At 56.8% G+C, this 16,092-nt stretch overlaps 1 protein-coding gene across 2 annotated transcripts in view; it reads left to right on the forward strand.

The window, feature by feature from the left end:
* Window positions 1-5,677, forward strand: part of POC1A (POC1 centriolar protein A) — a 76,642-nt gene extending 70,965 nt beyond the window's left edge. For both annotated transcript variants that reach the window (XM_068982187.1, XM_068982188.1), the window contains one exon: window positions 5,099-5,677. In XM_068982187.1, the coding sequence (XP_068838288.1) occupies window positions 5,099-5,197 (99 nt within the window). In that variant the 3' untranslated portion in view covers window positions 5,198-5,677. The remainder of the gene's footprint in view (window positions 1-5,098) is intronic.
* The last annotated feature ends 10,415 nt before the right edge of the window (window positions 5,678-16,092 follow it).

Genomic DNA, 16,092 nt, shown 5'->3' on the forward strand with positions numbered 1-16,092 from the left:
TTTATAAAACCAGTCCGCAGACTGAGTGTGCCAGCCCTTGGTCTAGAGAAACAACAGAATTTATTGAACAGCGAACAGGAGTGTTTCTAAGGGAATGCTTTTCCTTGAGGACTGTGGCTTCCTGGAAATTGTTGGTAATAGCAGGAGAAGGTGTTTCTGGAACAAGCCCCCAGGTGATTCTCTTGACAGGTGTGACTTTGAAAGTGAAACTTCTGGTTCCCCGATGGCTGTGACCCTGGGAGGCAGACAGTGTTGGGCAAAGAGTGATACTGTCCAGGCATGGAGTCCGAATTCTGTTTCCTGTTGCTCTGATTCAGGGAGGAAGGTGCTTCATTTAAAGTGGAGCCCAGTCTTGTGAGGGGTCAGGTGCCAGTGGTGACCTGGGCGAGTCCCACAACTTAGTTGGGGTCTGACTGCTTGTCTTGTAGGGAGAGCACCCCAGTGAGAGATAGTATCTAAAATAAGGGTGTTAGGGTCGCTTGTCATTGCATACATATTAAAATCAAAAGGTTTTTGTCGATGTACCCCTATATTACTGCCTTTTCATCGGAGAAGGCAGTGGCACCCCACCCCAGTGTTCTTGCCTGGAAAATCCCATGGATGGAGGAGCCTGGTGGGCTTCCGTCTATGGGGTCGCACAGAGTCGGACACGACTGAGCGACTTCCCTTTCACTTTTCACTTTCACGCATTGGAGAAGGAAATGGCAACCCACTCTAGTGTTCTTGCCTGGAGAATCCCAGGGACGGGGGAGCCTGGTGGGCTGCCGACTGTCGGGTTGCACAGAGTCGGACACAACTGAGGCGACTTAGCAGCAGCAGCATTGCCTTTTCATAGCTCAAAATTGTGACTTTCATGGTAATTCCAAACCTAAATGTTCAGCTAGATAAGAGACTGCTTCGTGGGCATGGGAGGTGTTTGAGGCCTGGGAACCGCCTCAGAGAGTAGCCAGATGATGTGAGGACAGTGCTGGGTGACCGTCGGGGGTATCCCTTCCGGCTGCTTCTGCTCATTTAATCCAGAGCCACCAGACCAAGTGGCCTGGACAGAAGGTGGCTACCACTGGGTCAAAAGAGAGATCCATGGCTGTGTCCTCAGGCAGCTTGAGCTTGGGCACAGGGCGAGGGGCGATCAAAACTGCTGGGGCCCAGGGCCGGTAGTCCTCAGGCCCTGCCACAGTGAGCCAGGGGAAGAGGACTAGGCTGGGGCTCTCCTTACACATGGATGGGGATAAAGTAGACGTGTGCAGTTCATGGCACGCTAGCCCTCACTCTGAAGCCAGGCCACCAGGGTTCACAGTCCAGGTTTGTCATTTGTATGCTGTGTGACTGTGGGCAGGTTAATATCACTGTGCCTTGGTTTCCTCTTTGGAAAAATATGGGATGATAAATGCTCCCGCCCTAAGGGGTCATGTTGGAGTGCTTGAAACATTGTGAGTACTCCATGTCAGCTGCCAAGAACAGCCCCTGGAGCTGTGTGTGTCAGGAATTAAGATGGGGCTTCCCTGGTGGCTCAGTGGTAAAGAATCTGCCTGCCAATGCAGGGGAAGACGTGTTCAGTCCCTGGTCCGGGAAGATCCCACATGCAGCCAAACAGCTAAGCCCACGTGCCTGCAAGCCATAGAGCCTATTTCTGCAACAGGAGAAGCCACTGCAATGAGACAGAAGCCCGCACAGCAACAAAGAGCAAGCTCAGCAGAGAGTCAGGACTGCCTCACCCCCACCCCGAGCCCATCCTGGGTCTTCCCTCAGGTCTGGGCTTCGGGGGCCTCGTGTCTGGATGGCACAGGGCCAAGGAGAGTGTATGAAGCTGCCTGGTTTCTCCAAGGTCAACAGATGGGAGGGCCCTCTCTGTGGAAGAATTTGGACCCCAGAGTCCCGGCTGATGGCTGTCTTTTTTTTTTTTTTTTTTAATATTCATTTATTTGTGTATTAATTTGGCTGTTAGTTACTGCGTGCAGGATCTTTTCATTATGGTATGCTAACTCTTAGTTGCGACGTGTGGGATCTAATCCCTGACCAGGGATCAAATCCAGGCCCCGTGCACTGGGAGCGCAGAGTCTTAGCCATTGAATCACCAGTTCAGTGATGGCTGTCTTTCCAAGACACTTTGCCCAGACCAGTCTGCCCAGGAGCCAGAACCCTTGACTCCTCGGCCCCTTCTCCCGTTTCCCTTGGCCCTCCTTAAAATTAAGTTGCTAATCCTATGACACCACGTCCAGCTGGACCATTTCCTTCTTTGGGACCTGCCACAACACCCGACTGTCACCCCTGTGGGGGATTTGTGAGAGGCTGGGACCAGGTCATTCACCCTTGAATAAAAGGAAAGTGAGGTGACTGGGCTGGGAGCATGGACTCAGAGGGACTGCAGAGGTGTTTGCCTTTCCAGTGCTTCTCCTCACCTTCCAGGGCAGGTTGGCCTTGTCTCCAGGCCTGGGGGAGTATGGGCACCAGGTGGCAGGAGGAAAAGTCCCAGGGCTGGACCAGGGCATGAGGTGGGGTAAGCTGTGAGCAGCCTGCTTGGTGTGGCCCCAGGTGCGCAGGACTGAGGGCAGGGCTCTGCCCTGGATGCCGAGGCAGCACGTGTTCACGGAGGCATGCTGAGCCCACAGGTAAAGGTCACAGTGCAAACTGGCCACAGGACATGGCCCAGAATCTCATCTGTCCCTGTGAGGGTCTCTGCTGCCTCCTCACTGCTGCCAGCAGCCGGGGAGTACAGTGGGGGCCTGGCTGCTCCCTGCAGGTGGCCTGCCTGGCCTCTCACTGCGTGTGCTGCCAGCCCTGAGCACGTCTGACTCCTGCTACTTGGCTGCCCCCATCGGAGCCTTTCCACCACTGGGGAAGCCCTCTCTCTGGTGGAAGGAAGGCGCATCAGCAAGTCAGAAATCAGGGCTTCCGGGCTTCACGTTATCAGAAGGGATAACTGTTTCCCATGAAAATGAGGTCCCATGCTCTAGTGGGATAGGATTATTAAGACAGATTTGTGAAGAAGAGATTGTTCTGACATACAGAATTCCAAAGCTGTGCTGGTCTCACCGGCCATTCCTCCAGCTCAGAAGGGGTTTGGTGGGATCCTACATGACTGGGAAGAGTCTGGTGGACTAGATCAGCGCCTGGTGGCTGCCAGCCAGCATCTTGGCAGATTAGGCTGGGCACACCAGGAGTGGGGGAGTGGAGACCAAACAGATGATGCGGCTCTTCCAGAAGCTTGCCTAGGGGAAGGGGAGAACCTGCAGAGTTGAGAGGGGTGGGCTTTTTTTTCCCAGCCCATTTGTCTATAACATGGTATGAAACACCCCCTCAAGCATTTATAGCTCCCAAAGGAAGGACCTCCCAACACCTTCCATTTCAGTGGCTTGAGGTGAAATAGATAATGCTTTTTTGTTGAAAGAAGTTTAACATCATCAAATTTAATGACCATATTTCTACTGAGCTTGAGTAACCCCCGCCTCCCTACCCGCCATGGAACACTCTACTTAGTTAGCCCCATGAAATGCGTGGCACCCCTGATATTGACATTGGCCCAAAACCCACTGCCTCCACATTTGGCAATTCAGTCCCTATGGAAAAACATTTCTTTTAAGTGTGTGTGTGTTGGGGGGCAGTGCTGGCCAGAGGAGGACAAGCTGGCTGGCTCCCCACTGCGGCCTGGAGTCCAGGGCCATTGGAAAAAGTCTGGATGAGGAATGATTCTGGAGCTTGGCTCACTGTGGGTTTTGCAGCAGCCAGTGGAAACTTCCAGGAATGCTACTCTGGGCCAGCCGGGGGCTATTTCCGCTGCCACTTTCACGAGCCGCAGACCCCCTCCGTGGCTGGCCGGCCAGTAGAGGGGAATGTGATCGTCTCTTTCAGCTCAGCTCTGCCTCTCAGGCTGCCAGTTCGTATTCCACAGGCAGCAGCCTTTCAGGCTCTGTCCTGTGCCCTGGGGCTCAGAGCCCCTGCAACCCAGCCAGCTTGTTCAGGAGGGGCCAGCCGCCAGGAGGAGCAGCCTCCATGAGGCTGATATCCGTGTGGGATGCTGCGAGAATTTATAGCAGCCTTAGAGGGGAAACTCCCTCCCCAAATGTTTCAGTGTTTTATTAAATATGTGAAAGGAAAGTTTCCTTTCTACTGGACCAAGGCCCAGAGCCTCCATGGAGCCTCAGGGAAGGTGGCAAAACCTCTTGGGAAAGCCCACAAATGGGTGAAATTAAGAGAAAGTCTTGTTTCTTAATCTGAGCCCTTTCTAATGCCTGTAGGCTACAAGGCAAGGAACCAAGCCTACTTCATTCCTGGTGCACTCTCCCAGGGCCTGCGTGGGCCTGGACACTCCTGCCTTTCTGCCAATGCTCTGTCCAAAGGCAGAGCGGGGGGGTGGGCAGGTTTTGCAGCCTTGTCTGAGGGCCAGGTTGGCAGAGCAGCCATCATGCCGGGTGTGCAGGAGAGGCCAGAGAGTCAGTCTCTGCCCCCCAGAGGCCAACATGATGAGAATTGTCGCCGTGGCCACATGGGCCAGGCTGACACGTGCTGGGCACCCATGCTGTCACCTCACAGTCTCCAGGACTGCTGTGAGCTTGACATTATCGTTCCTGTTATAGTGGAGAAAATGGACTCAGAAATAGGGCGTTAGGGCCTCAGCCCCAGACAGCACATTCCTGCAGCGGTCCCCAGTGGACTCGGACGGGCAGTGGCCCTCATGGGCTCAGGGTTCTCACCTCCAAGCCTGGGAAGCCTCTCCAGTTGTACAGATCAAAGGCCTGGGCAGGGCCCAGGTGGAGTCCCTTCATTTGTGGGTGCAGCTTTCTCACCTTCGGGATGGAGATGGTTGATGGTCTCTGCAAGGACAGAGCCTGGCCCAGGTGAGCAAGTGCTGCTGCTCTGTAACTCAGCCTAAATGTCAGGCCACGAGGCCTGCTGTCCCTCACTGTGCCCTTCTGCTGCCCACAAGCAGCAGAGAACCACCTTTCCACACCAGCAGGAGCAGACATGAGGACCCAGGGACAGGGCACCAAGCAGGAGCCTGGGTGGGAAAAGACGGCGTTTGTTCCAGGGCAGCTGAGCAGGCCTGGCTGAGGGCAGCCCAGGGGCCCCTCCATCCTGAGCCTGACCATTTATTTTGCAGACGGTCTCCATCTTGGAGCAGCGGCTGACACTGACAGAAGACAAGCTGAAGCAGTGTCTGGAGAACCAGCAGCTAATCATGCAGAGAACAACACCTTGATCAGGGGAGCGAGAATCAAGAGCTCAGTCGATTCGGGGGGTGGCAGGTCGGGGATTGTACTGGACACGTGGGTAAATAAATAAGATTCAGCCCTGGGATCCATATCCACCCCAGAGCCCAGGGGCTGTGCACCTATGCCCTCCACCCAACTGTCTGCCTGAGACTCCACCTGGTGATGGGAGACCCCCATAGGCCAGGCCCACGTATGCACAAATGATATGCCCAGTTTACTGTGAAGGAGCCGCTTCACATTAATGTTTGTTATCTTGGAGTCTTAAGGAGCCCTGAGTTGGAGCTCTCCTCTGGAGGCGAGAGCCCCAAGCCACCCTGCTTTTCACTCGTCCCTTACTGACCTTCCTGCCATGTGACTGGCTTTGTCCTGCATTCCAGAGTAGAGGTGGACCACTTGTTGGTTGGATGAGCCAATAGTTTCCTTTAAATCTGACAAAAGGCCCAAAGTGGGCCCATCTGTCCGATTTATCCAGGAACAAGCCCTCTGGAGGGGATGGTGGCTTTGCAGTGGCCTTGATTTCTATCCCACATGTTTCCTGGGGCCTGGGGGCTTCTTCCTCTGCATCCATGAGGGCAAAGGAACCTGAACATTAAAATGAACTTGATGGAGCTCGTCACTGGAATGGCTTGTTCTGAGTGAGACCTAATCAGTCCCTCCATCCCCAGGGTCCATAAAGGGAGAACAAAATGACATCTGGGGAGGGCCCCTGCCAGCATCACCTCCAGAGCCCTGCACACCTTGCTTGCCTCTGTTCAGGGTCTTCAGGAGCAAGGACAGCCAGAGTCCCTCTGGCTGGCGCGTCCGGCTGCTTCAGCTGGGACCTGGAGGCTTCAGGCACCTGCTTGTCCCCTTGCTCATGAGGGTTCCATAGGCTGCTTCCCTGCATCCGTGCAGGAAAGCCAGGCAAGTGTTCTGGGTGTCGTCCATATCTCTGCATTCAGCCTCTTGGGGCCCAGCCAGCCAGGGAGGTATTTACCCTCCAACATACCTGCCCGGCCCAGGGGCCTAGGGGAGCGGGTGGTGGTAGAGTCCCAGGAACTGTCAGTACCAGGCAGCTAGTGAGGTTCCCAGCTGCTGCAGGTTCCAGGTGGGAGCAGAGGCTGAATGCCTCAGAGCTGAGGCTGGCAAGAGGCAGCCTTTGTTAGAGTCCTGGTGAACGAGCCTGGGGGAGCTGCTTTGCCACCTGGGTGGGGAGAGAGCTTCAGTCTGGAGTCAGGCCTCAGGCTCTGCATTTGGCTGAGCTGTGTGACCTCCACATGGAGATATGACCTCTGAACCTCAGGGTCTTGTGTCAGGTAGCAGTGGTGACCACCCCACCAGGTAGGCACTCGACAGGGCCGTGCTCCCTGGCCCACCTGTCCCTCCAGGAGGATGGAGCTTGCTGGATGGGCAAGAGGCTGACGACTCAGGACGTTTCAGAGCCCCAGGAACCTGCTGCAGTCCTCCACATGGCCCTGCTAGTATGTAGAAGAACCCGGAAGTCTTGCTGGTCTAAACTGTCAGGTAAGCTCCTCAGCTGCCTCGGGAGGTCATGGTTCCCAGTCTCTGAAGGCTTTTTTATTTTAAAGGAGATATGGTTTATCTATTTAATATTTATTTGGCTGTGCCCAGTCTTAGTTGCTGCATGTGGGATCTTTGTTGTGGTATTCAGACTTTTAGTTGCATCACGTGGGGATCTATTTCTCCAACTAGGGGTCGAACTGGGTCTCCTACACTGGGATCATGGAGTCTTGGCCACTGGACCACTGGGGAGGTTGCCCTGGAGGCCTTTAAGGAAAGTCCGAGTGGCCCCAAGTCAGCTTGCTCGGGGGGACACAGCTTGTGGGCCAGGCTTGTCCGTCCCTCCCAGGCTGGCTGCCCTGCCCCTGACGAGACAAGGGCGGCCTTGTTGTGGTCGGTGGAGCCAGAGCTCCCAGATGTTGGGGCTATGGCGATTGGAGTAGCCTGTCCAGGCGAGGTCCTCTCCAGAGGAGAGGTGGCCCTTGCTGGGGACAGCAGGACAGGAGCTGGGTCTCCAAGGCGTTGTGTCCAGCTCTGCTCGCAGACCAGGCAGGGTTGCTGCCCGTCATGCCTTCAGTTTATACCAGGATCGAGTTTTTAATTTTTCTCTGAAATATCCCCTCTTCAGTGAGAAAAAATGGGTTTGAGAGTCTGTTAAGGATTTGGGAAATGGCCTGGGAGGCTGTAGTGTGGTATTTTCCCCACCACCATTATCAGATATAAACAGTCTAGACAGGGTTGCTTACCCCCACCCCCCAAGAGCACACAGCTTGTCTGGTGCCAAGGTATCGGCGTGACCTGGGCTTCCCCAGATGGAGGGGGACAGAGCTGTGCCCACGGGCTGTCTGGGAGGGCTTTGCACGAGGGGTTGGACCAGGGCCTCCTGAAGGCTTTCCTGCCACCCTCACCTGCACTGATGGAGTCACCAGCCAGGCCTGGGACAGGGGAGGAGGATGGTTCTTGGAGAGCTGTCTTTGTCTTTGAAACATCACAGAGACCTGCCGCCCCCAAGCCGGGGGGTCAGTGTGAGTGACCAGGCTGAGGCGCAGTGCGAGGCTCAGCTAGGTGATGCTGGCTGTGCTGGTGGCTGGCAGGTCTGCTGGGGGGTTCTCACAAGCGGCTGGCGACGGGGAACGTGAGGTGACTTGGCCCGGTTGGAGGCCCCGTGACGGCCTTTCTTGTCTCCCCAAATGACACTCCCTGCTAGCCCACCCCAGCAGCTCCCCTGTGGCTGGGGCTCTTACCAGTCCCCCAGTTGTGCTGCCAAGCTCAGAAGCAGTCCTCTAGAAATGTAAATGCCTCAGCTTAGCTGTCCTCTCTCCTACTTTTGGATTTTGATAACTGAGATTCCAGAAAACCAAACTGCAGGGTGTTTTTTTTTTTTTGCCTAGGAAGATGTTTTTAGGCCAGGGGGCTTTTGTTAGGAAGTACGTCTTCATGGCAGATCCCAACCCCACACCCCCATCCCTTCATGCTCTAATTTTCCTACCATGCGGAATGAAACAAGTGTCTCTGACTTGAGTTGCAGCCCCCTACCTATCGTTTGCCAGATTCCGGGAATGGATCTGTACTTCCTGCCAGAGAAAGAGAGAGGCAGGTCAGGTAGGCTCCAAACCGAGACAGAAAGCAGCAGCAGAGTCCAACCCCTGTCTGTGGCAAGCCCACCACCCTTTCCTCCTGAGGCACCACTCCCAGGAGCCCAGACAGGCTAAGTGTCAACGGGTCCCCGCAGACCTGTGTCCCTCCAGAGACTTGAGGGGCATGAGCCAGACTGTCCTGGAGACTGCCATCCTCACATCCAGCAGCAACCTTGTCCCTGGTCTCCTGATCTCCACAGGGGTGTGCTGCTTGAGAGCAGGCAGGTGCGGGCCCCTGACCCACCACCACAGTCCGCTCTGCCCCCTGCTAGCTCCGTGACCTTAGGCTCAGTAACCTTGTGGAGACGGTTTGTGAGCTAGTTCCTGATCCATTGGGCACAGAAGGTGCCCAGAGCAAGTGTGCTCAGTGTGTGGCTGGAGAGAGACTTCTGGCGGTTCAGACCCCTTTTCCAGAACTTGGCCTGTGTCCAGGAGGACGCAGTCTGATGGTCCCAGAGTTGTGCTGGCTCTGAAGTTCTCCGTGACCAGAGTTCTGGTCTCTTGACCCCATGACCGCTGCCATGGGCATCCCCAGTGGTGGTGAGGGAGCTGGGCTGGCAGACAGACCCCCCAACCCCCACCCGAGAAGGCAGGCCCTCCAAGGCGGCCACTAGGGCCAGCGCAGGCTTGGGGGTGGGTGTTTGTGATTGCCGGGAATCCCGGAAACCCAGCCCACTGAGCAGGCTCGAGGGTGGTGAGTCACACTGTCCCGGCTCTTTGTCATTAGCCTTGTCTTCCTAAATGATCTGCTCAAGATGAGCCCCTGATGGCTCCAGCCTTCATGGGTGTGTGGTCATTTAAGGGGCACAGACATCAGCCCCAGAGTTTTCTCCAAGCATCCCCTCCACCCTGCCCTGTTCCAGGCTGCCAAGGGAACCACGTTGCCAAGGCAGCAGTGGCAGACTGAAGGCGCTAGCTCACTTCCTGTGAGCGTCACCACCCTGACACCAGGCCATGTCCCGTTGTTGGGTGGGCTCCAACTCACCCCAGCTGTCACCCTAGCACCCCAGGCTCACTCTCAGTCACTCTGGGGAAGTCTCTAGAGACCCAGTGCGTGGGGCCCTCACATCCAGGTTCAAGGATGAGACTGGAGCCAGGCCAGACAGCCTGGGGCGAAGCCATTAGGAAGTTTTCTGTGCCAGCCCCTCCTCCGGCTGGGAGCTGCTGTGTGGAAACACTCTCCCAAGAACCTATTTATAGAGCAAGGCTGAGCATGGTCTCACTTCAGGTGTGCTGCTGGGTGTGCTGCTGTGGCAGGAACCTCGACCCCTGCCCCCCAGTCTCCTACCACCTGTGAGAAACCTGCACCGCTAGATAAGGGCCCTGGGCAGGAGTGGAAGTCCTGTCCTGCAGCTTCTGTTTCTCAGCCCGAAGCTGCTCTTGCAGGCACGAGCACTTGCTTCTGAAAGCGGGACTTTGACTCTCCCTCGGGTGCTCGGTGTGCAGAGGCCAGGCCTGGAGGAGCCAGTGGGCTCATGGTGTCCCTCAGCCGCGCACACTGATGTCAGCTTCTGGCCTCCGGCCTCCTCCAGCTAGGCAGCTGGCCTCAGCCCTGGTGTGGAGACCGACTGCAGAGCCGTGGCCGTCCCCAGGCACCTGGGGCCCATGTTCACCCAGTCCGTCTTGTTCTCCTGGTCTCAGGCCTGGCCGAGGGCACCGGTGCCCTGCAGATGCTCTGCTCAGCTGGCCTCTCCTCCAGACCTCTGCCCTGCCCCTGCCTTTGCCCAGCTAGGCTCCGCCCAGGGACGCGCCTTGACCTGGCAGGTCCCTCTGGAACCAGCCAGCTCCCCCAGAAGCTCCTATGACACCCCAGCCACCTCTGCTCTGAGCCCCTCAAACTGACCCCAGCCAGAGTCACCCAAGGACACACCCTCACGCCCAAGGTGGGGCTGGGAGCGCTGATTGTGTTCTGCGGGGCCAGCACCCACCCCCACCTCAGCTCAGCCCCCAGAATTGTTCCCCATGACAGCTGCTCCTGGATTGGGTCTGCTAGAAGCCTCTGGGACTTGGAGCAGGAGAAGCAACGTAATTAGTCTTCCCGGACCTTCCAGGCAGCACCTCACAGGTGCCTGTTAACTAGAAACAGAAAGTGCTTCCTGTGGTGGAGGCCTGGGCCGGCCCGAGTCTGGGCTGCTGCAGTGCGACTTCTTGGCCCCAACTGTGAAGTTAACCTTTGCTCCCAGGGTGGCCTTGGTCCTGAGGTTAGGTCCAGTTCACCCTCAGTTGGGGTGTGCTTAGGAATAGGGCCGTTAGTGAGGTTCCCACAAGGATGCCCATGCCCCTTGAAACATATCCCAGAGTCTTCTTTTTTTTCCAGTTCTAATATTTTCTTAATGAAGTATAGTTGATTCATAATGTGAATATCTGCTGTATAGCAAAGTGATTCAGTTATATATATTCTTTTTTTCCATTGTGGTTTATCAAGGGATAGTGAATGTAATTCTGTGTGCTACAGTAAGACGTTGTTTATCGATTCCATATACAAAAGCTTATATCTGCTAACCCCAGCCCCTTCCCCCTTGGCAACCACCGCTTGGTTCTGTATGTTCATGGTTCTGTTTGATAGATCAGTTCGTCATATTGTAGATTCCACACAGAAGTGACGTCCCGTGGTATTTGTCTTTCTCTGACTTGTTCACATAGTAGGATAATCTCTAGTTGCGTCCACGTCGCTGCACACAGCATCATTTTGTTCTTTTCTAGTATTTATTTATTTGGCTGCACCGTGTCTTCCTTGTGGCATACAGGGTCTTCTGGTTGCAGCATGCAGGCTCTAGTTCTCCAACCAGGCATTGAACCAGGCCCCCTGCATTGGGAAGACAGAGTGTTAGCTGTTGGACCACGAGGGAAGTCTCTCGTTCTTTTTTGTGGCTGAGTAGTAGCCCCCGGAGTGTGTGTACCGCATCTACCCATTCATCTGTTGATGAACATTTAGGCTGTTTCCATGGCCTGGCTATTGTGAATAGTGCTGCTGTGAACACAGGTGGTGGTGGTGGTGTTTGTTTAGTTGCTGAGTTGTGTCCAACTCTGTGCAATGCTATGGACTGCAGCCGCCAGGCTCCTCTGTCCGTGGACTCTCCAGGCAAGAGTACTGGAGTAGGTTGCTATTTCCTTCTCCAGGGGACCTTCCCGACCGAGGGATCGAACCTGCATGTCCTGCATTGCAGGTGGATTCTGTACCACCGAGCCACCTGGGAAGCCCAAACAAAGGTTTGCATGTGTATTTTTGAATTACCACAGTTTTTTCTGGATATAGGCCCAGAGAGGGATTGCTGGATCACATGGTAATTCTTCGTTTTCTGAGGAACCTCCATACTGTTCCATAATGGCTACCCATTCCCACCAACAGTGTAGGCGGAGTTCCTTGTCTCCACACCCTCTCCAGCATTTACTGTTTGCAGGCTTTTTGATGATGGCCATTCTGACTGCCGTGAGGTGATATCTCATTGTGGTTTTGATTTGCATTTCTCTAATAATCAGCAATATTGAACATCTTTTCATGTGTCTGTTGGCCATCTATATTTCTTCCCAGGGTCTTCTGTTGGGTTAACTGCCTCTGGCTTAGGGGAACCTCAGCTCTGGTGGCTCCTCTTGAGGGGCCAGGGGTTAGTCTGAGGCAGGTTAGGTGAGAGTCTGCCCAGCACTTGGAGCAAGCATCCCTGAGCAGCCAGACCTGCTGTGATGAGGCTTGCTCCTTTCCTGCCTGGCCTGCTTCTGCCATTGGCCCACTCCATCTGTTCTCAGCATAGCAGCCAGAGTCAGCCAAGCTGTAAGATTAAAAAATAATAAATAATAAAAAGAAAACTTGTAAGCTAGCTCATGCCAGCCCTGCTGAACCCCTTCCAGCAGTTCCCCAGCCTCCTTTAAGTACAGGCCACAATGCTCACCGCAGCCAGGAGGCCCTACTCAACCTTGCCTGTTGCCCGACCCTCATCTCCTACCACCCTCCAGCCACCCCTCAGGCCGCTCTGGACACACCAGGAACATTCCGGCCCCAGGGCCTTTGCACCTGCTCTTCTGCTGCCAGGAGCGCTTTGACTTCACCTGTCTGCCTTGGTCTGCCCATCCACAACATGGGGTAAGAACAATAGAGGCCGGTAGAGGTGCTGGAAAGATGTGCTGAGACTATTCACACAAGGCTGTAAGAACAGGCTTTGTCCCAGCAGGGCTCCAGTGCGTGGCCTGGGGAGGTGGCTGTAAGTGGGAGGTAAAGGGCCAGGCCCCCATCATCCACTCCTGTGGGCCAGCTAGCTGGCTACAATACCTACTGCAGGCCTGGCCCTGGTTGGCCTGCTGGAAACCTGGGGCTCAACCAGTGCTCCTGGGAGGGCGACCCACTGTACCCCGTGAGGCCCTCCCATCTGCTCCCTAACCGCCGTCTCTGATTAGACACCCCACTCCACGTGCCAACATGGACCCTACAGAGCCTTTTCTTATGAGGCTTCTAGCCACCAGGCCAATCTGAGTGCCCAGGCATGGCCCCCACTGGACAGGGAGGGCAGGAGGAGCAGCCAGCCCACATGCCCAGCCTCCTTGCCCACCTCTGAGCCTAGAGGACAGAGCGGACAGGTCAGTGGCCTTGCTGCACCCAGGGCTCTCCAGTGGGGTCAGGGTAGCTGGGCTGGATCTGAATGAGCATCTTGCTGCTGGCCAGCTGTGGAGGGGCTTCCTCACACCCCCGTGGGCCCTGCCACCTACCTGGTTCTATCCTGCTCTTAATGGCTCAGAACCCCAGTCCAGAGGGTCAGGGATTTGGGGCTTTTTCTGCCTGAAGGAGAGAAGTGGGCCCTCTAAGGGGTCTCCCCTGCCGCTGCCACCCTTCCCCACTCCACCCCTGCAGACGGCTGGCCTGGGCCCTCCTGCGGGGCTGGGAGCCTGGCAGTCACCTTGTGCGAGGAGGGCAGCAGGACTTGTGAGGATAGTCTTCCCTCCTCTGGCCTCTGCTCTCCCTCGCTGTCCCCCTTCTCCAAACACATGGTTCCAATCCCCTCTCAGGCCCCTTTCCCCCTCCCCAGCCCCTTCCCATTTCCTCTCAGAGGCCCTCACTTGCATGTGGAACTCATTAGAAGCCCCTCAGGCCTGGTAACACAACTCTTGGGGAGGGGGCCTTGTCCACAGCCCCCATGCTGAGAGGAGCAGCCTCCCTGTGCAGCCTTGAGCTGGAAACCACGGGAGCTGCACTGGTTAGGGGAAGTGTGGCCAGGCATCCGGCTCATCTCTGTCCGGCGCCCGTTTAATCATCCTGGCCTCCCCAGGAGCTAGGATGACTTCCGGTCCCACTGCGGCATTGGACCTGCTGGTGGAAAGCAGACCTCAGAGCACCTGGGGCGGATCACAGGGAGAACATGGGGTTTTGAGCAGCTCTTGATGACCTTCAGCCTCTCATCTGAAGATGGGAAGGGAAGTGCAGGGAAGAGAGCGTGGTCTGAGCAGCTGCTGGGCAACATAAAGCCATTTTCTCTCCTGAAGGACAGGCTGAGGGCAGTGCTGTGGGCTGGGAGTGAAGGTTATGCAAAAAAACGGATGCTGTGGTCCATATGGCCAAAATTAAGCCTGCTGTATCCCTGCAGGACTTCTCAGAGCCTGTAGCACACCCTGAGGCTCTGCAGCCAGGGCCAGAGTTCAGAGTGTTTCTCAGACATCTGACCACGTGAGCCTCTTTCTCCAGGTTCGCTTGGTGAGACTAGCGTTCTGTGAACCCTGCTTTGGACAGCTGTACAGGCAGAGCCCTGAGGAGGCATGATCAAAGCCCCCTGCTAGGAAAGGCTCCCCGAGGGTCAGAACAGGGGCTGCTGTCTGCCCAGACTGAGCAAAGGGTGGGGACTGAATGGCAGCCACAGCTAAGCAAGGGTGTGCGGGGGCCAGTGTGGCTGAGCCTTGGAGGGAGGGCCAGGCGTGATGCCCAGTCCCTCCCTGCCCTTCCCCATGGGAGCTCGGCGGGCTGCTGTGGGCACTGAGGCATGAGGCTGGGGACAGGGCCTTCCCCGCCCACATCAGCCTCAGCTCAGGCAGCTGCCCGCTCCAGGTTCAGGAGAGTTGCTGTCTCCTGTCACCCTTCCTGCTGGTGCCACAGCCTGTCTGCTGAGTCCTTGCTGCCCGCACTCCACAGCACAGCTGCATACCAGCCCCAGGCCCGAGCCTCTGCTCCAGGAGCCCTTCCCACAGGGGGCGCCGCCCGCCCCCAGGGCCCTCTCCCCACTGTCCAGGCACAAGAGGGCTGAGCACGGGGAAACACGTGCTCGGCCCTGGGCGGGACCCTTCCCAAGCGCTTCTCTCGTGCCTCGTGTGGTGTTCTGTATGGACCCCAGTGTTCAGAGGAGGATGCAGGCCCGGAGTGGGGAGGCTGCTGGTGGAGTCAGCATTACGGCCAGGCCCCTTGGTCAGGCTGCCAGTCTCCACTCCTCCCGTCCCTGCTGCCCGCCATGCATGGGGCCGCTTGGGAGCGCCTTAGGCCTAAGCAACCCTTCCCTCTGATAATCCAGGGTGGAACCCTCCCGGCTGTCCCGCACCCCTGAGAGTTAGAGTAGTAAGCCAAGGTATTGCCCCACCCCCCCCTTAGATGGAAAGGCTGGGCACCTCCGGGAGCCAGCCAAGTCCACAGCAGCACCCCAGATCTGCGGGTCCCAGCTCTCCCACGGTGGGTGCTCCGTGTCCCACTAGAGTTCATGGCCTGAGGAATCCAGCCACTCCCCAGCCTGAGTTCTTGGCCTGGCCTAGTGGTTCTGGGGAAGGTTTTTATTTTGTGGTGTTTTAATTTGGCTGCGCCAAAATTTTTTCGGGGTCTTTGTTGCGACATGCGGGATCATTCATTGCGGCATACAAACTCAGTTGCGGCATGTGGCATCATCCCTGACCAGGCATTGAACCCGGCCCCCCTGCGTCGGGAGTGCAGCCCTAGCTACTGGACTGCCAGGGAAGTCCCGCTGGGGACGTTTTGACAGGGGGCTCCAGCTCTGGCCAAACTGCCCTCAGTGCCTCACCCCCACGAGCCCGTCTCAGAGCCACCGCTCTGGCTCAGGCCAGAGGGCTGTGCCGTCAGGGCACTGCTGGCTTCTCGCTGGAGACTGCATAAGCCACAGCGAGGGGCAGGGACGGGAGCAGGGTCCCGTAAGCCAAGCCGGCCCCAGGTCCTCCCTGTGACCACCTCCGAGGGCCCCACTAGGAGCCCCGAGACTCTACTGGTCCCTCCTCTTCCCAGGGGACCCTAGTCTTTGCACGGATGGAGTGCCCCAGGTTTGGGGGGCATGTGCCCCTGTGGCAGGAGTAGGGCTGGGTGAGGCCACATCAAGAAGAGGAGTTGCCCAGACTGTTGCCTAGGGCAAGCACCCACACCTGCCTGCCTGTGCGCACAGGACGTTCAGCACCAGGCGGCCAGCGGACAGCTGAGCCCACGTGGAAACACTGCTGGCCATGAAACCTGCAACGGGGCTGAGCACTGAGGCCTCAACCCAGCAGCCTCGTCGTGGTCACGTGACCGTGATCGCCGTCACTGTCAGCGCCAGGGCCTCATGGGAGGGATTCCTGAAAGACGGTGTGTGGGCCGATGGGGAGTGGACCAGACAGGCCCAGGCTGGCAGCAGGCAGATGCTAATGAGGCAGTTGGGCCTGGCAGCTACAGAGAGACCTACCAGGCACCACCCCTTGGCCCACCAGGAGCACCCATCCCAGGCCCCTGGCACATCCGCCCGCCAGGTGCCCTGGGAATTCCCGGCCACCTCCACCCTCCCAGCCTGGAAGGTTGGATT

The sequence above is a fragment of the Capricornis sumatraensis genome, chromosome 10 (assembly GCF_032405125.1).
Source record: "Capricornis sumatraensis isolate serow.1 chromosome 10, serow.2, whole genome shotgun sequence".
Taxonomy (NCBI): Eukaryota; Metazoa; Chordata; class Mammalia; order Artiodactyla; family Bovidae; genus Capricornis; species Capricornis sumatraensis.